At 42.4% G+C, this 21,141-nt stretch overlaps 2 protein-coding genes across 2 annotated transcripts; one reads left to right on the plus strand and one right to left on the minus strand.

Moving 5' to 3' along the window:
* Positions 1–9,387: 9,387 nt before the first annotated feature.
* On the plus strand, positions 9,388–9,864 carry LOC134805588 (uncharacterized). The gene has a single exon (XM_063778864.1). It carries the CDS (start codon positions 9,388–9,390, stop codon positions 9,862–9,864), a length of 477 nt encoding a protein of 158 aa, XP_063634934.1.
* Positions 9,865–15,779: 5,915 nt separating this feature from the next.
* On the minus strand, positions 15,780–19,990 carry LOC134805589 (uncharacterized). The gene is made up of 2 exons (XM_063778865.1): positions 18,861–19,990; positions 15,780–16,834 (listed from the first exon to the last, which is right to left on the minus strand). The coding sequence occupies exon 1, from the start codon at positions 19,988–19,990 to the stop codon at positions 18,863–18,865; it is 1,128 nt and encodes a 375-aa protein (XP_063634935.1). The 3' UTR covers positions 15,780–16,834; positions 18,861–18,862.
* Between the last annotated feature and the right edge of the window lie 1,151 nt (positions 19,991–21,141).

The following is a 21,141-nucleotide window of genomic DNA, read 5'->3' on the forward strand; positions in this document are numbered from 1 at the left end:
ATATTCACTCATCATGGCACTGTCTACGTATTTTACGTAGCTTGCGTGCTTGCATCAGGTGACTGGGTCCTTACGTACTGGCATGAGCTACGTAAGATACGTAGCTGCTACATGTATCACAGTAGACCGCACACGTATAATGAATATGCATATTTAGTCATCATGGCACTGTCTACGTATTTAACGTAGCTTGCGTGCTAGCGTCAGGTGACTGGGTCCTTACGTACTGGCATGAGCTACGTAACATACGTAGCTGCTACAAGTATAACAGTAGACCGCGCACGTATAATGAATCGGCATATTCACTCATAATGGCACTGTCTACGTATTTTACGTAGCTTGCGTGCTTGCATCAGGTGACTGGGTCCTTACGTACTGGCATGAGCTACGTAAGATACGTAGCTGCTACATGTATAACAGTAGACCGCACACGTATAATGAATATGCATATTTAGTCATCATGGCACTGTCTACGTATTTTACGTAGTTTGCATGCTAGCATCAGGTGACTGGGTCTTTACGTACTGGCATGAGCTACGTAACATACGTAGCTGCTACATGTATAACAGTAGACCGCACACGTATAATGAATCGGCATATTTACTCATCATGGCACAGTCTACGTATTTTACGTAGCTTGCGTGCTAGCATCAGGTGACGGGGTCCTTACGTACTGGCATGGGCTACGTAACATACGTAGCTGCTACATTTATAACAGTAGACCGCACACGTATAATGAATCGGCATATTTACTAATCATGGCACTGTCTACGTATTGTACGTAGCTTGCGTCCTAGCGTCAGGTGACTGGGTCCTTACGTACTGGCATGGGCTACGTAAGAGACGTAGCTACTACATGTATAACAGTAGACCGCGCACGTATAATGAATCGGCATATTTACTAATCATGGCACTGTCTACGTATTGTACGTAGCTTGCGTCCTAGCGTCAGGTGACTGGGTCCTTACGTACTGGCATGTGCTACGTAAGAAACGTAGCTACTACAGGTATAACAATAGACCGCGCACGTATAATGAATCGGCATATTTACTCATCATGGCACTGTCTACGTATTTTACGTAGCTTGCGTGCTAGCATCAGGTGACTGGGTCCTTACGTGCCAGTATGGACTACGTAAGAGACGTAGCTGCTACATGTATAACAGTAGACCGCGCATGTATAATGAATCGGCATATTTACTTATCATGGTACTGTCTATGTATTTTACGTAGCTTGTGTGCTAGCATCAGGTTACTGGGTCCTTACGTGCCAGTATGGGCTATGTAAGATACATAGCTGCTACATGTATAACAGTAGACCGCGCATGTATAATGAATCGGCATATTTACTTATCATGGTACTGTCTATGTATTTTACGTAGCTTGTGTGCTAGCATCAGGTGACTGGGTCCTTACGTACTGGCATGGGCTACGTAACATACGTAGCTGCTACATGTATAACAGTAGACCGCACACGTATAATGAATATGCATATTCAGTCATCATGGCACTGTCTAAGTACTTTACGTAGCTTGCGTGCTAGCATCAGGTGACTGGGTCCTTACGTACTGGCATGAGCTACGTAACATACGTAGCTGCTACATGTATAACAGTAGACCGCACACGTATAATGAATCGGCATATTTCCTAATCATGGCAATGTCTACGTATTATACGTAGCTTGCGTGCTAGCGTCAGGTGACTGGGTCCTTACGTACTGGCATGGGCTACGTAAGATAGATAGCTGCTACATGTATAACAGTAGACCGCGCACGTGTAACGAATCGGCATATTCACTCATCATGGCACTGTCTACGTATTCTACGTAGCTTGCGTGCTTGCATCAGGTGACTGGGTCCTTACGTACTGGCATGGGCTACGTAAAATACGTAGCTGCTACATGTATAACAGTAGACCGCACACGTATAATGAATCGGCATATTTACTAATCATGGCACTGTCTACGTATTATACGTAGCTTGCGTGCTAGCGTCAGGTGACTGGGTCCTTACTTACTGGCATGGGCTACGTAAGATAGATAGCTGCTACATGTATAACAGTAGACCGCGCACGTGTAACGAATCGGCATATTCACTCATCATGGCACTGTCTACGTATTTTACGTAGCTTGCGTGCTTGCATCAGGTGACTGGGTCCTTACGTACTGGCATGGGCTACGTAAAATACGTAGCTGCTACATGTATAACAGTAGACCGCACACGTATAATGAATCGGCATATTTACTAATCATGGCACTGTCTACGTATTATACGTAGCTTGCGTGCTAGCGTCAGGTGACTGGGTCCTTACGTACTGGCATGGGCTACGTAAGATAGATAGCTGCTACATGTATAACAGTAGACCGCGCACGTGTAACGAATCGGCATATTCACTCATCATGGCACTGTCTACGTATTTTACGTAGCTTGCGTGCTAGCGTCAGGTGACTGGGTCCTAACGTACTGGCATGGGCTACGTAAAATACGTAGCTGCTACATGTACAACAGTAGACCGCACACGTATAATGAATATGCATATTTAGTCATCATGGCACTGTCTACGTATTCTACGTAGCTTGTGTGCTAGCATCAGGTGACTGGGTCCTTACGTACTGGCATGGGCTACGTAACATACGTAGCTGCTACATGTATAACAGTAGACCGCACACGTATAATGAATATGCATATTCAGTCATCATGGCACTGTCTACGTATTTTACGTAGCTTGCGTGCTAGCATCAGGTGACTGGGTCCTTACGTACTGGCATGAGCTACGTAACATACGTAGCTGCTACATGTATAACAGTAGACCGCACACGTATAATGAATCGGCATATTTCCTAATCATGGCACTGTCTACGTATTATACGTAGCTTGCGTGCTAGCGTCAGGTGACTGAGTCCTTACGTCCTGGCATGGGCTACGTAAGATAGATAGCTGCTACATGTATAACAGTAGACCGCGCACGTGTAACGAATCGGCATATTCACTCATCATGGCACTGTCTACGTATTCTACGTAGCTTGCGTGTTTGCATCAGGTGACTGGGTCCTTACGTACTGGCATGGGCTACGTAAAATACGTAGCTGCTACATGTACAACAGTAGACCGCACACGTATAATGAATATGCATATTTAGTCATCATGGCACTGTCTACGTATTCTACGTAGCTTGTGTGCTAGCATCAGGTGACTGAGTCCTTACTTACTGGCATGGGCTACGTAAGATAGATAGCTGCTACATGTATAAAAGTAGACCGCGCACGTGTAACGAATCGGCATATTCACTCATCATGGCACTGTCTACGTATTTTACGTAGCTTGCGTGCTTGCATCAGGTGACTGGGTCCTTACTTACTGGCATGGGCTACGTAAAATACGTAGCTGCTACATGTATAACAGTAGACCGCACACGTATAATGAATCGGCATATTTACTAATCATGGCACTGTCTACGTATTATACGTAGCTTGCGTGCTAGCGTCAGGTGACTGGGTCCTTACGTACTGGCATGGGCTACGTAAGATAGATAGCTGCTACATGTATAACAGTAGACCGCGCACGTGTAACGAATCGGCATATTCACTCATCATGGCACTGTCTACGTATTTTACGTAGCTTGCGTGCTAGCGTCAGGTGACTGGGTCCTAACGTACTGGCATGGGCTACGTAAAATACGTAGCTGCTACATGTACAACAGTAGACCGCACACGTATAATGAATATGCATATTTAGTCATCATGGCACTGTCTACGTATTCTACGTAGCTTGTGTGCTAGCATCAGGTGACTGAGTCCTTACGTACTGGCATGGGCTACGTAACATACGTAGCTTCTACATGTATAACAGTAGACCGCGCACGTATAATGAATCGGCATATTTACTCATCATGGCACTGTCTACGTATTTTACGTAGCTTGCGTGCTAGCATCAGGTGACTGGGTCCTTACGTACTGGCATGAGCTACGTAAGATATGTAGCTGCTACATGTATAACAGTAGACCGCACACGTATAATGAATCGGCATATTTACTCATCATGGCACTGTCTACGTATTTTACGTAGCTTGCGTGCTAGCATCAGGTGACTGGGTCCTTACGTACTGGCATGAGCTACGTAAGATATGTAGCTGCTACATGTATAACAGTAGACCGCACACGTATAATGAATCGGCATATTTACTCATCATGGCACTGCCTACGTATTTTACGTAGCTTGCGTGCTTGCATCAGGTGACTGGGTCCTTACGTGCTAGCATGGGCTACGTAAGAGACGTAGCTGCTACATGTATAACAGTAGACCGCACACGTATTATGAATCGGCATATTTACTCATCATGGCACTGTCTACGTATTTTACGTAGCTTGCGTGCTAGCATCAGGTGACTGGGTCCTTACGTACTGGCATGGGCTACGTAACATACGTAGCTGCTACATGTATAACAGTAGACTGCACACGTATAATGAATCGGCATATTTACTAATCATGACACTGTCTACGTATTATACGTAACTTGCGTGCTAGCATCAGGTGACTGGGTCCTTACGTACTGGCATGAGCTACGTAAGATACGTAGCTGCTACATGCATAACAGTAGACCGCGCACGTGTAATGAATCGGCATATTCACTCATCATGGCACTGTCTACGTATTTTACGTAGCTTGCGTGCTTGCATCAGGTGACTGGGTCCTTACGTACTGGCATGGGCTATGTAAAATACGTAGCTGCTACATGTATAAAAGTAGACCGCACACGTATAATGAATATGCATATTTAGTCATCATGGCACTGTCTACGTATTTCACGTAGCTTGCGTGCTAGCATCAGGTGACTGAGTCCTTACGCACTGGCATGGGCTACGTAACATACGTAGCTGCTACATGAATAACAGTAGACCGCGCACGTGTAATGAATCGGCATATTTACTCATCATGGCACTGTCTACGTATTTTACGTAGCTTGCGTGCTAGCATCAGGTGACTGAGTCTTTACGCACTGGCATGGGCTACGTAACATACGTACCTGCTACATGTATAACAGTAGACCGCGCACGTGTAATGAATCGGCATATTTACTCATCATGGCACTGTCTACGTATTTTACGTAGCTTGCGTGCTAGCATCAGGTGACTGGGTCCTTACGTACTGGCATGAGCTACGTAAGATACGTAGCTGCTACATATATAACAGTAGACTGCACACGTATAATGAATATGCATATTTACTCATCATGGCACTGTCTACGTATTTTACGTAGCTTGCGTGCTAGCATCAGGTGACTGGGTCCTTACGTACTGGCATGGGCTACGTAACATACGTAGCTGCTACATGTGTAACAGTAGACTGCATACGTATAATGAATCGGTATATTTACTCATCATGGCACTGTCTACGTATTTTACGTAGCTTGCGTGCTAGCATCAGGTGACTGGGTCCTGACGTACTGGCATGGGCTACGTAAAATACGTAGCTGCTACATGTATAAAAGTAGACCGCACACGTATAATGAATATGCATATTTAGTCATCATGGCACTGTCTACCTATTTTACGTAGCTTACGTGCTAGCTTCAGGCGACTGGGTCCTTACGTACTGGCATGGGCTACGTAAGATACGTAGCTGCTACATGTATAACAGTAGACCGCACACGTATAATGAATCGGCATATTTACTCATCATGGCACTGTATAGAAGGTCGTATTTGTATTACAACTCTCGTAACTCGCCTACGTATTCGTAAAGATACGGATATCGTATATGTAAAGCCTTTAAATAAGTAGGAGGTGTACGTTTAAACAACTCGATATGATAACTAACACATGTATGAATAAAGAAGTTTTCTACTTATGTTCATGTTCTTTTGAAAACTACTTATTATAAAGGTATAAGCTACTTATAAGTAGGAGGTTGAACTGGATAATGTACCCGAATATGTATGGATAATGGTGGTAGCTACTTACATTCAAGTTCCTTAAACAACTACGTATTGTACGGGTATAACATACTTATTACGTAGGCGCTGACATTATACGTACAAAATTGCAATGCCCGTACGCAACATTGTGTATCTCCTAAACGCGTAAGTAGCTTGCACCATTAAGCAGTATGCGGCAGCTGTATTAAGTATGCTGCACCCGTAGTAAGTAGCAAATTGCAAGCTACTTACAATTTTTAGCTTCATAAGTAGCAAATTTTTCTCAGTGTAGCTTGCCAGTAACATTACAAGAATTACGCGACGAAACACGCAAAGATGTAACCTTGAGTCAAGTAATTAAATATACGCAGGAAGGTTGGCCTAAGAAAATAGATAATTTAAAATTAAAGCCATTCCATTTATGTAGTACACACACACAGCTGTCAGTGGAAAATGGATGCTTAATGCGGGGCCATAAGGTCGTGATTCCTGAGAACTTACGGTACAAAGTTTTATCAGAATTACACGCTTCTCATTTAGGGATAGTGAAAACTAAGGCGGAAGCCCGTTCGCGATTCTGGTTCCCCGGTATAGACGAACTCAGACGTGTGCGCCGATTAAAAAACGATCGGCGGCGGCGTTTACGGAAAAATCGGCGGCGGCGGCGTGTTTTCGGCGTGAAATCGGCGTGACCTTGACTTTCAGGTTTCTAAAGAAAAATCATTAATTTGTCGTTTGTTCTTTATAATTCAGGTTGCTGGTACTGAACTACGTAATCTACGTATAGTTAGTATAATCTACGTATAGGTTTTGAGTAAAATAGGGTTTGTAAATGAATATATGATACACGGCGGCCACATACAAAGAAGAGGAAAAGACCATGTCGTCAATATAGCACTGAACCTTTCGGAACAACCGAGAGGAAGAGGAAGACCAAAATCCACATGGTGATCCAATATTAGAGCCGATCTAAAGAACCAGCCGGCCTAGCCAAGGTTACAATCGCTATCGCTTCGACAACGAAAAGCACTATGTCTCTCTATCACTCTTCCGTATTAGTGTGACAGTGACAGTTGCGTTTCGATCGCTACGGAGCGTAAGCGATGTGCATCTTGGCTACGCGGCCTGAACATAACAGAAGAGACAACCCCGAATCGACTACTCTGGCGCAAAATGACAAGGAGACCCGACCCCACGTAGGTGGGATAAGGGAAGGAGGAAGAAGAAGAGAAATGAATATATGATAGGTATAATAACTCGATTATCCTAGTAACTGGCTTGTAGTAAGGGATTACCTGGTCCCAATGACTCAATCCGATCTGATCCATTTTGTCATGCTGTAAACGGCTTATCTTCAAATGTCCTTGAAATATCCTAGATATAGTGGACTGCTCTGGCTTCCCGTTAATGGTTTTCTTGTCGTATAAGCACTAGGCTGGCTGAGAAGTATCTTCTTCTTTCTCGTTTTCTCATTGCTGAGGATTGTGACCACATGTAATTTGTCTCAATTTCGTGCAGTCATAAGCCGTGTGGACTGCCGCCAGCCATCGACCATCTCACACATGCTCCACTCTGAGCACGTTTGCCATTCATTGGGCCTAAATTCATATTATGTTTCGCCACATCATGCGTTGGAAACCGCATAACGTGTCCGAAGAAAGATGTTGTGGAAACCCGAGTGGCGATATTGAGCTATTTGAAAATTAAGGGGTTTGTTCTTCTAGCTGTATGCAGCAGTCTTTGCCAACACTAAATCTCTAAAGCGCCAACCTTTGCACGTTACCCTTTTTGAGACTCGCGGTTCAGCACCATACTGGAATATAGGAAAGACGAGAACTCGTACCACCAAGATATACAAACTTGCTCGCTTTTTTGTAATCGCCGAGTGCGTCGGTAACTCGGAGTAGGTACGTTTGCCCTGTCTACAACCATTACTTTGCTCTTGGAATGGTTCATCTTAAGACCACTCTAGAACTTTCAACTTCCATTTTCTTCAGAAGAGCCGCCATTTCGATGTATTTCTTGTTGTTATTCCCGTAAGACTGTCGACAATAGTACTAGCAAGGATGATGATCGCAACGACACATTAGCTAGTTAGTTTTCCTTTTCTGTTGCTCTTTGAGGTTCCATGGTACATGAGCCCTGTGTTTTCGTTGCCTAGTTAATTGCAATGTAGTTAAGTATTTTCATGATATAGCATTCTGACTTCGTATGTGAGGTGAGGGCATAAAAATTCTAATTAATAGTTGAATGTGAATACTCAATTTATAGGAAAAAATCTTACTGCATATAATGCTCCCTCATCTTTCTTGACGCTGAACACTAAGGATTATTACTCAGTCTCTTTAATGGGTGTGTCAAATAGTTTGTGCAACTGGCTATTCTCTTTATATATAATACAAAAAAATCCAAATAGTAATCCAAATATCAAGTTAAAATAGCTGATTAACAACACTCAAGGTCACGCCGATTTCACGCCGATTATTCATCGGCGGCGGCGGCGTGGCAAAAAAGCCCGGCGGCGGCGGCGCGCCGGCGCGGCGCACACGTCTAAGACGAAGCTATCGAAACGTTAATAGGTACTTGCGACATATGTATCCAACTACGGCCGGCACCAGCGCGCGCGCCACTAGCGCATTGGAAATTTCCGCCACAGGCATTTTTCCGTTTACATATTGATTTCTGTGGCCCAATAAATGGTCGGTCATACTTAGTGGTAGTTGACGCTTATACCAAGTGGGTGGAAGTATTTGACATGAATAATTCAACCACTTCCACCGCCGTTATAGAAAAGCTATACGAATACATGTCTAGATATGGCCTGCCTCACACTATTGTAAGTGACAATGGAACGGCTTTTTGTTCACAACAATTTGTTGATTTCTGTTCATTAAACGGCTTATCACATGTGACGTCACCCGCCTACCATGCACCTAGCAACGGGCAGGCGGAAAGTTACGTCAAAGTATTTAAAAGGGGATTAAAATCTTGTTTACTTTCGAGCACCAATATCAAAGAAAACAAAATTAAATTACTTAAATATATGTTCGATTATAGAAACTCCATACATTCGACCACAGGGTTCTCGCCTGCACAGCTTGTCTTTGGTCGAAAATTAAGATCTCGACTTGATTTATTAAATCCCGTTATCTTGCCGCCGTCGTCATCGTCTATCGCCTTATCTGATGTTGTTGCAAATAAACAGTCCTTGCAGAATAATAAACAAAACAGGAAAAGTAAACCAGTTTTTAAACAAGGCGATATAGTATTATATAAACAGTTTAAAGGCAATAATAAATGTGTTTGGGGTAAGGGGATAGTTATTAAGAAAATAGGACGAGTCTTATATAAAATAAAAGACATTTCTTCTACTTTAACGGTAAAAAGGCATACAAATCAACTTATGCCACTGAAAGGGACGATTACCAACTGGAATGAAAATGAGTATGACGACATACCTGTACCGCCTGTAACAATGTCGAGGGACGTCGATACACCGCCGCCAGCGCCGTCGCCTCCGCCGCCGCCAGCGCCGTCGCCGCCACTTCCGCCGGCCCAGCCTTCGCCGCCTTCTCAGCGGACCCTGCCGCTGTCGCCTCCATCGACGAGTGAGATCCTAGATACTAGGCCGGTTTCTCCACCACTTGACGACGAACACGAGGCTCCATCTACGAGTACACCGTGTAACTCACCATCACCTCCGACGGCTCGTCAGACAGGAAGCCCGTCATATTTCTATGTGGGGGAGAAAAGGGACAATCGAAGACCAGATACTGTCGACCCAGCAGGGCATGAGCATCCGGCTCCACCGATTGCCGGTACCTCGGACGAGGATGAATTCCAAGAAGCGATCGAGGAACCTCGACCAGGCGAGCCTCATAGGGATCCACCACCAGTGGTGAACCCCAGAATAAGATTGCGTAACCGTCCCAAGGTCAATTATAAAATATAGGTCACTAGAATATTGTTATTTTCTAGTTTAGAGATAGTATTTATACTAGGGGAAGGAAATGTTATGTATGCACGTTTGCGTCTGTGTGTGTGGCTGCGCCCACCTTAACCGTTACCGTTAGCTACACAATAAACTAGTGCGAATAGAGCAGCCCGTGGTTTCACTCGTGTCCTCGTACTCATCTAACCTAACCCACTTTTCTAGTAGCAGTTGGTTTCTGTAAAGGACGCAGTTCCAACCTAACCTAATCCACTTTTCTGGTAGCAGTTGATTTCTGGGAAGGTCGCAGTTCTAACCTAACCTAACCCATTTTTCTAGTAGGAGTTGGTTTCTGTGAATGTCGCAGTTCTAACCTAACTTAACCCACTTTTCTAGTAGCAGTTGGTTTCCGTAAAGGTCGCAGTTCTAACCTAAGCCACTTTTCTAGTAGCAGTTGGCTTCTGTGAACTAAGGTTGCAGTTCTATCCTAACCCACTTTTCTAGTAGCAGTTTGTTTCTGTAAAGGTAGCAGTTCTAGCATGTCCAAATGATTTAAATGCATTTTTTTTTTGGAGATCAATTTTAAAAACGGCTGACCATTTAATTACTTCCCTTTTGAAAATCACGAATTTCATTATTCCGAGTTTACAAAAGATCTAATTTCTGAATTCCGAATTATTTTATTTCCGATCGTTCAATGATTTTTCGGAATAGACAAATTCGGAAAAAAAAATTCGGATTTTTTAAAAATCGGAACTTTAAGCTTTCGTTCATATGACCATCGGATTTTAAGTATTCGGAAATAGCGCAGTCGTGATTTTCTTCTTTCGTGGTTTTCAAAGTCGTGATTTCGATATTTCGGACGTATAAAAAATCGTGATTATGAAAATCGAGGTTATGAAAGTCGGAATAACATATTTCGGAATATTTGGGTGTTCCCCTGCAAAACGGAGGTTACTGATTTTTTGGCCACCAACCTGAATACCACCCTCCCAGCCTTCCAATACCCTTCTCATGATGATGATTTTTTCTTCGTCGATGAGATTGAACAGCTGCGGTGACAAGATACAACCTTGCCGCACTCCTCGTTCAGCTCTAAAGGGTTGTGACTCAGTGTCCTCTATCCGCACTCTAGACTCGCTGCTTAAGTATAAGTTTTGCACAAGAAAGATTAGGTGCTGCGGTATCCCCATTTCGCCCATTACTCTGAACATTTTACCCCAGTTGATGCAATCAAAAGCTTTTGCGTAGTCAATGAAGCACATAGCCATAAAGACGTCGTGCCCTCTGCATTTCTCAATCAATTGCCGCACGTTGAGTATTTGCTCCCGAGTGCCTCTACCCCTTACAAATCCTGCCTGCTCCCTGGGTATTTGCCTGGCAATATAGTTCTCTAGCCGCTTGTTCAGTATTCGCAAGAAGACTTTGCTGGCATGTGATATGAGCGATATGGTGCGGTAATTTTCACATCTGCGCGTGGAACCTTTCTTGTGCAGGGGTACTACTGTGGATTCGGTCCAGTCCTCGGTCCATACGCCTGTTCTTCAGACCTTCTCGCAGATCTTGTGCATGATTTTCCGCCCTTCGACACCTATACTTTTCAGCATCTGTGCCGTTATGCCATCGCTACAGCAAGCATTGAGCTTCAGCATCTGAATAGCTGATTATAAACTGATTATAATGAGGAAATTTTAAGTTTTAGTCAGGACATACAGTTAAATGCCTTACAATATCCCTAGCATTATAGTGTATGTGCACTCAGAACCGTAAACTCTCTGGACATACCTTAAAATGAACCTAGTAGCATTTTACTGTATTTCACTTACATCAAAATATTTCCCAGAGGGTACATTTACAGTAAAATGCATTTTAAAAACTTTGAATTGGTAGTATTATCGATAAATATAGTTTTATGGATCGATGGAGCATCAGAAATGATGTACGATACTGTAAAAAACCGAAAATCACAAAAAAAATACTTACATTGTTATGCCTCTCAGGTACGGAATGTAACGTTGTTCATTGTTATTTAGCGAAAATAACAATGAACAACGTACGGCTGTTCTTACTGTTGTCTTCGTGCCATTTGCCAAAACTATTGCTCGTTGTACATGTTGTTCGAGATTTCCTTTCGTTTTGCAGACTCTGTATACGTCTTCGTTTACATACGTGTGAGTTGACCCTGTGTTGATAAATGTATACAGGACGATCAATCCAAATGGGTCAGTATGGAGAAGTCAGAAACTATGAGAGATAGCAAAATCTGGTTCTTAGGAACCATGGCTTCGATTTTAGATTTAATGATAATGGCATTCAATTTTTTTAAATCTCTCATACATAACCGGGAATGAATCGAACCTGGTCGAAGTCTCTGTAAACAATGTTAGGTATAAATTCACAAGACAAGACAAGACAAGAATGCGCCACACCCAGCCGGGGACATGCCCGCTCCGGACTAGCCGGCATACCAGGGGACGAAATTTGTGGGGAGTGACACGCTCTGGGATGGGGAGGGATAGTTATAATCAGCCGGCTATGCAGCCTAAAGCCAATATTGGAAGTTAGGAGGGGTAGGTTATATTGTCGAAGGAGAGCGTTGGTGACATGCTGCTCGTCGTTTCCGCTTCGGTCTTCGAGATATCTTGTATCAAGTAGGGTCGATGTCGTCTTGAGGTGCCGTTTGCTCGTCGATTCGAGGTGTTGGTTCTTCTTCGTGTGATTCGCTGTCGGTTTCGTCCAGTTGATATATTTCTCCTGCTGCTTTGATGAATTCGCCTTTGTCGTCTGCCATGTTGATCCACTCAGAGGGATGCCTGGTGTAATACTCCATGTCCTGTGTCAGTGAGTTTTTCCAAGTGTACCTAGATTGGTCTGCCAACTTTAAGTTTACTGGCTCTATAGCTATAGGCGGCTTCTAAAAGGTGCGGTTTTGGCCGTCTTAGGATGTGTCCTAGGTAGCACATTCGGAGGCATTTAATCCTTTTGGTTATTGTTTTGCCGTTCAATATATCGCGAACCTTACCGGGTCGCGGCGTTGTTCCTGACATTTACTAACCGTACCCGATATTTAGTGACCATCTGTTTTATTATGTTCACGCTGGGGTCCTACAGATGAAGACAATGGCAGGCAAACAACCCTTGCGTCCTATGGTCTTGGGTAATGTATCGCTGATAATGACCGTATTTTGTAGAAATACTATTAATGGTGCCAGATGTGTACTCTTTTACAACTAAATTGCGTTGGTATTCTTTTAAATAATTTATCTTGATAGGTACTGGGGAGATAATTGCAAAGAAAAAAGCCCCTTTTTTTGAGCGGCGGATGTGGACATTTCGGGATTTCCAGGGAGCGATATGCATTCGGGTTGTGAATTGGTAGAGTAGGTAGGTACCAAAGATCGTTATTGTTGTGTGTCAGTTATAATAATATAATGTATTTTATGATCTATTGATCATTGGTTCTCTGGAATAGGTATTATTGGTGCGTTATATGCTGACCGCGTATATATTATTCTGTATAGTATACGATTGATGCCTTGATAAGGTAGAATTATTTATTCTTTTTTTAATGCAGAGCAATAGAACAAAAATATGTTCGTAAATAAAAACTGACGAAATTGGCTATGAGATAACTTTAGTTTTAAGCTGAAATTTGGAGGTAGATATACGTGTGACGCAGCGACAAGGGTCCAACGGTTTTTGTCTTTGACCACGGGTCAGTCGGCTTGTCTATCCGCGCACGACACACGTACATACTGCTCTCATATAAAAATCACGTGGTGTCTGTAACTTTCGAGAATTAAACGGTTTTTCGTATCCCGTATTTCGCGTTTCTATTGTGGAACACCTTCAACATCAACAGTGGTCACTTCGACCGGATTTATGTTCCATACTCCGCCTGCGAAGATGGTTAATACTCGCAGTACAACGCGCAGGGAACGCGAGAGAAAAGCAGAAGAGGATAGACAACTTCAGCTACAAGTGCCTTCTCAGCCAACTAATGGAAATAGTGCTCAGAACAATGACGAAACAAAGATTATCGTCCCCGAGTTTAAATTATCGGGTAGCAGCGTAAAATCGGAGCATCGCCCGGTGCCACGTACGCCCGCTTCGCTAACGGGGGCAAAGTCCATGTCGTCATCATCGTCTGTGCTGGCTCGAAGAAAACAGCTGGAACTAGAAGCGGCTCAACAAAAAGCGCGTATCGAAATGGCCCTCATCGACAAGAAACTTGAGGCTGATTTAGCCAACCTGATAGATGAGGAACACGAAAACTACAGTCCACATGATGATCTGCACACTAACAAAGAGAGTGAAGTGGAGAAGTGGTTGGAACGAAGCCAACGTGAGCTGGAATCCGCCGCGCAGCAAGTCCCCGATCATGGTAACCAGCCGGACCTGCCGTGCCCGCCGCCGGTCGTTGACCCCGGCACCTCTAATGGAACGATTCAAATGCTCGCAAGTGCGCTTCAAAATCTAACTGCAAGTACCGCTAAACAAAAGAGTGACAAAAACCTGCTAAGCCGATTATGTACTCCCAGAGACCTACCTAGCTACTCTGGCGACCCTTTGGACTGGCTACAATTTAAGCAGGCCTATGAAGAGTCTACCGAAGTGTGCGGATTTAGCCCGAAGGAGAACCTATGGAGACTGAGAAAATGTCTACACGGAACTGCCAGGGAAGCAGTTTCAGCTTTAATGGTTACTGCTACATCGCCCGATATAGTGATGAAAACCTTGGAATTGGTATGTGGAAATCCTGAAAGCATCTTAACTCGTATCATGCAAGGATTACGCAAGCTACCATCTATGTCGAACGAGTACAGTAAGGACATCGTATCATTCTCAGTCAAAGTGCAGAACTTCATCGCAGCCGTACATGCAGTCGGCCGCAAAGAGTACCTACACGACGTAAACATGGCTAATATTATCCTATCTAAATTACCGACCGTCATTATATCGAAATGGTCTGACTACAGTTTCCCTATAATAGCCGAAGGCAAGAAGCCACGCTTGGAGATACTCGGAGACTTTTTAAACATCGAAGCAGTGAAAATAACTACTACAGCGAACATTCACGTCACGGATCAGCGCAACAGTTATCAACATCACTCGAGAAACAAAAGTGATAATAATAACGCTAACCGCCAGCATACAGTTTTATTGCAATCGGCGACGACGGCGCGCAGTGACAATAAGTGTTTATTTTGCCGCGGTGCAAAACATGAGTTAACTGAGTGCAAGATGTTCAAAAAGGCGTTAAGAAAGGACCGGTGGCGTCATGTGAAGCGCCACGGAGTATGCTTCAAGTGCCTGGTGTCATGCCACGATCGCGAGAACTGCCCCGCGCCCGCGTGTGACAAGGACGGGTGTGGCGAGGCACATCACCGACTATTACATTATTTATGGTTAAAAGAACTTACCTAAGTGAATTTCAACCAAAATTTTACGAAATATTGCATCCGAGAGATTTAATTACCATGTAGTCCGTTTTTCGACATACTGCATCGTCACACAGTTTTAGAAATTAAAAAAGAAGACATTATGACCATTCGATTACTCATTCATTCACCGACCGGTCAGTCGCAACCAATCTTGTTCATTTGTTTTAGAGCTATAATTATTAACCCAGACTTTTATTCTGCATCATGGGGTTCTTTATTATTTGGGGTTGGCGGGATATTAAATCTCTCGGATGCAATATTTCGTAAAATTTTGGTTGAAATTCACTTAGGTAAGTTCTTTTAACCATAAATTTTACTTCAATATTGCATCCTCCAGATTTAATTACCATGTAGATGTTTAGCGCTGGTTGCAGAATGAAAGGCAACATAATAATTAATAATTTTAAGTTTATTATTATTATGCAATTGTAGGTATACAAAGTTAATCAGAAATAATGTATTAATATTATTCAAGATATTAATAATAATCACAGATTATTCAACTAATCAATTATCATAATGAACCTAGTTCAACTATTTAATACCGCTCGAGCAAAAACACAATCTTCCTGTGTATTTATTAGTGGTTGATTGTAAAAGCGGGCAAAACAAAGAGAATTTCCCGACCACCCCGCTGTTCTTTGAATTATATCAGTGGAAATACCAGATCGGCTAGCTGCGGACGTCGAGGCGTGCCGGGTGCTATGAGCGGTGAACGTCTTGGTGTCCACTCCGCTGTTACTTAGCTTTTGCTTTATCCAGCGGCTGATAGTTTGGGGACTAGCATTGTGAATAGGTTTTTTGATTGTCAAGATCAATTTGTTCGAGTTTATAGTGGATCTAAAATTACATGTTCTTTCTATGTAACAGGATAATGCTGATGCTGGACAAATAGTGGCTTTTTCCTTAAAAAAGGGTAGAGTCAGTCTTGGATTATGTCTGTTAGGCGCAGATGTTTTAATAATCTCATTAATGACAATAACAATACGGGACTCTTGTATCTGGATATCTGCAACATTTATTAAAGATAACGTCTGCACACGTTGTCCCGTTGACAACGCGAGAAGAGTTACCAATTTCTTTGTCAAATTTTCTATCGTTAGCGACTCATTAGGAAAGAAACCAGACAGGTAATCTAAGACTAAATTAGGGTCCCATATATAATTATATTTAGGAAAGGACGGTTTACTTTTGAAAACGCCTTTTAGGAACCTCGAAACACAATCATTATTACATCGGTCTTTATCCATAATCAAGGATAAGCTGGATCGAAAGGAATTTAATGTGCCATAGCTGGCGTTTGCATGGTACTTTTCTGTAAGAAATTTTAAGATGTCAGCAACAGAACCATTATACAAATCAATATTATTCACCTGACAAAACTCGAACCATTGTTTTAACCCTACATTATATTGAGTAAGAGTATTCTTTGATAAAGATTGTAACATTATTTCAATACAATCATCCGGTATGCCGCGTTTTACGTAGGCTTGTCGTATAACACTGCGCACGCCAGGGTAAGGCTGCGCCAAAGGGGGTGACACTCTCTGTAAGGTGACAGTAAAAGATTTTTATTAGGTGTCAGATAGATAATTTCTGATTTGACTAGGGACAGGAACAACGGAAACCATGGTTGTCCCGGCCAATGAGGGACAACCAGGATACCCCTTGCTCCATCTTCGACTATTTTTCGAAGACATTTTAGAACAAGCGCAAATGGAGGGAAGGCGTAAAAAAAGTAATTGCGCCATGAAAAGGTAAACGCATCGATTTCGTAAGCACCGGGATCCCGTTTCCAAGAAACATATCTTCGACATTTGTTATTTAGACGAGATGCAAATAGATCTATGTCAGGTTCTCCCAAGTGATTACGAATGATTTGAAAACTTTTATAATTAAGTTCCCATTCTGTGTCAATATTGGTATGTCTAGAGGCTTGGTCGGCATCGGTATTGTCACGTGACTTAATGTAAGACGCAAAAATAAATATACGTCTCTGTTCGCACCACTCCCATATCGTTCTTGTGATTTTGTTTAGATGGGGGTACTGTATACCCCCCATTCTATTAATATAGGATATAGCAGTGGTGTTATCGATTCTGAGTAACACATTTAAATCACGACTATATTTACAAAATGATTGTAAGCCTAAGAAGGCTGCCAAAAGCTCGAGATAATTAATATGATTTTGAGCTTCGACAGCCGACCAATGCCCCCTAGTAATTTCGCCGTTACAAGCTGCTCCCCAGCCGGTGAAAGATGAGTCAGTAAAGATTTCAAAATGATAAGTAAAAAAAAAAAAAAAAATTAAAATTTAAACTGTTTATTTTAAATAAAAAAGAATAAATATACCGTCAACTTAGAACTAATCTTACATTTTTAAGATTATTAGAACTAAGGGACATGGGGAGCAACCCCTATCAACATTATTATTGAACATTACCATTAAGTGTTTTTACATGCTACTGAGTCTTTTTACATTTATCTTTTCATTTGTCTTTTTTATTTATTTAAGTATCTTTTTGCATCTTATTTTGAGATTTAGACGCAATATTAGACCACCATTTAAAATCATCCAGTAAACACGATTTGAGAATCATTTGTGAATCGTAATTCTCGTGAGATTTTTGAAGGGCTAAAAATTTCTCGCGTTCAAAAAGCTTAGTATGCGCCCAACCATACGCCACTGCAGGACAAGCGGCCGTGAGTGTACCTACGAACTTTGCAAAGTCACGTATACTTGTATAAGTTTTAGCTTGCATATTTTTTGCCATTTCTGAGACTTTTAATATTTTATCATCAGGCAATTGTAATTGCATGGCTTGTGAATTTATTATTAAACCTAAAAATTTACACTTTTGAGCAGGAGTAAAAATACTTTTTTCGAAATTGATAACAAAACCAAGTTTCTCCAAATTTTCTATTAAAACATGTACCGTGTCTTTGCAAGCTTCTCGAGTATTTCCTATACACAAGATATCGTCAAGGTAAGCTACTAATATATGTCCCCGACTTCTCAGTAAGGATAGAAGCGGTTTCAATAGCTTAGTGAAGACAAGGGGCGCTGAAGTCAACCCATTTGGCAAACAATTGAATTCATATAGGTGCTCATATCTAAACCTTAAAATTTTTCTATACGATGGATGTATTGGGACCAGAAAGTAGGCGTCCTTTAGGTCAACTGTAGCCATGTAGGCGCCTTTTGATACTAACTTAATAGCTGTGCGAATATCTTCCATTTTGAAATGGTGAGAATAAACAGACTTGTTTAATGTTTTCAAATTCAAGATAAACCTAAAATCACCGTTAGGTTTTGGAGTCAAAAATATAGGCGAAATGAATTGACCAGGGGTATTTTCATTACATTTCGTAATGGCTCCTAATTCAATTAATTTAGCTATTGCTGAATCCATTTCCCTTTTTGAAAAGGGAGGGTTATTGGGTTCGGTCCTTTGTGAAATCGGCAAGGCAATTGGAATTTTATATCCGTTGTACAATAGATAATACCGACGGATCGTCGGTGACTAATAACCAATTATTATAATAATATTGTATGCGACCGGCATGTGGTACCTCTAACGCCGGCTCCGCTCGTTCGCCCTGTTGTTCGAGTAGTGACGCCCGCGACGCTGGCTCGAAGTCGTCCTCCTCGCCGACGTCGAGGACTGAGGCTTGTAGTATCTGCCCGTCGTCGGTGCTGGCGTTGCTTTCGGCTTGTATTGACGAGGAGGAGCTCTCGCGTTTCCCGGCTGCGCTGCTTGCTTACGATGCTGGAACGCCGGGTTGAATGTGAAGGATTTTTTAATCTGTTGACCCGACTTTTCTATATCTTTGGAGTTTTTGATTTTATCACCCAGTTTTTCACCAAAGAGATATTCGTCTCTTTTAACCCCTTTTATTTTGTTCCAGAACTTCTTATCTAACAATGGAACTAGGAGTTTGTTCCTGTTGATTGATTCTTCATAATGAAGGTCTAGCAGGACTTGGGTAACTTCCGAAATTTTCTTGATGATATCAAGTTTATCCAACTCTGATTTTATAAGATCATTTGCTAAATTTGCAAGTCCAGCGATGCCCCGGCCCAGTTGATTTTGAGCTTTTTCTAAACGCATGTCACGATTTTTTGCTGATTCATTAATGACTGCTGCCACCTCCGGATTTAACTTAGGCGCTCGGGCTAGTAAAAAATTACTAGGCATCAGTATTTTATCCACGAGAGACTGCTTCACTTCCTTGGCCAGCCCGTCCGTTAATATTTTCCCCCAGCGTTCAGAGAGCTCATCAGGAATACACTCACCGAGTGGTTCATCTAGCTTTTTTGCCTCTCCCAGTATACATAAGATCTCTTGCGGGAGTACGGTTGTAGATTTATCTATTTCTGTGTGTAGTACAGACTGAGCGGGGTTAGTTTGGACCGAGGCGGCATGTTCCGGCGGTACGGTAGGTATTAGCGGCAAAGATGGCGCTGTCGCTGGAGCTGGCGCTGGCGCCACTGCGATCTGAGGCAAGGGGCTCGCTATGCGGCTGTTCATCACTGGCTGCACTTGAGATGCCAAGCGGCGAGTACTATCATGAATCTCATCTTCCATAAAAGCTTCTTCACGAAGCATCTCGTCTTCGCCATACTCGCTATTTCTGCCTTCAACATCTTCGACATCTGGTGATTGTCTATCATAGTAAGAGCTTTGTGATGAACCTGACATCGAGGATTAGAAAGTAGGTACATACAATAATTGGCCCAGGGCAATATCTCGTATTACCACATTAAGGAGCACAAAAGTTATTGTTTCAGGGCAATATCTCGTATTACCACGTCAAGAAACAAATAATTATCTGTCAGGATAACATCTCGTGTTACCACTTCAAGACATTACTTAATTTACGAAGCGTATTCACAGGAAAAGTAACAAAAACAACAAATCAATAAAATTGTTAAAATAACGGGTAGTTTTACCTTTGCGCCTATTGTATCGCAATTTATCCTCCAAACGTCGAATTTTGCGACGAATATCCTTGTCATTATGTTTGTGTTTACGTTTTCCCATGTTTCGTACAGTTTTTAATGTGTAATTATAATTCACGATCAACTATAACAGAGCCTCTACCATCAGTTTTAACATTGACATAACGCTCACGTCTACGTAATTTACTTTCTGTACATCTCGCTTGCACTATTGCTCGCATATGCGAGTACGAGCGAGCTGCATAGAAAGTAAGTTACGTAAACGTGAACGTTATGTCAATGTCAAAACTGGTGGTAGCCGTACAGGATACGATGTTGACGATGCTGCACACGAAAAACGAATGAACAAGATTGGTTGCGACTGACCGGTCGGTGAATGAATGAGTAATCGAATGGTCATAATGTCTTCTTTTTTAATTTCTAAAACTGTGTGACGATGCAGTATGTCGAAAAACGGACTACATGGTAATTAAATCTGGAGGATGCAATATTGAAGTAAAATGTACAAAATCGCGATACGGATAAGGATGCTACGTCGGAATCTCCGGATACAAAGGAAACAGCTGAGTCGAGCCCCACTAAAGAAACAGTATCCTTTATAAACATAAATGACCAAAAAGTGTTTTTAAAAGTGGTACCGATTAAAATACGCGGACCTAACGGTGTATTTACGTCAAGTGCATTTTTAGATGACGGAAGTAGTATCAGTCTTATCAGTAAATCGCTCGCCGAGCGCGCCGGCCTGCGCGGGCGCAGGGCGCACTGAGACAATGCGAGTGAGCGGAGCGTGGAAAGATAGCGATTTAGAATGTACTTATACAGTTGTGTCTATCGATGTATCTAGTTTAAATGGTAGTGAGAATTTTAATATCAGTTTACGAGCTGTAGATA

Source organism: Cydia splendana, unplaced genomic scaffold (genome assembly GCF_910591565.1).
Source record: "Cydia splendana unplaced genomic scaffold, ilCydSple1.2 scaffold_45_ctg1, whole genome shotgun sequence".
Classification (NCBI taxonomy): Eukaryota; Metazoa; Arthropoda; class Insecta; order Lepidoptera; family Tortricidae; genus Cydia; species Cydia splendana.

What these genes read in the sequence shown, in the direction of transcription:
- LOC134805588 (XM_063778864.1), top strand. Translation starts at nt 9,388, where the DNA reads ATGTCGAGGGACGTCGATACACCGCCGCCAGCGCCGTCGCCTCCGCCG.
- LOC134805589 (XM_063778865.1), bottom strand. Translation starts at nt 19,990, where the DNA reads ATGTCAGGTTCATCACAAAGCTCTTACTATGATAGACAATCACCAGAT.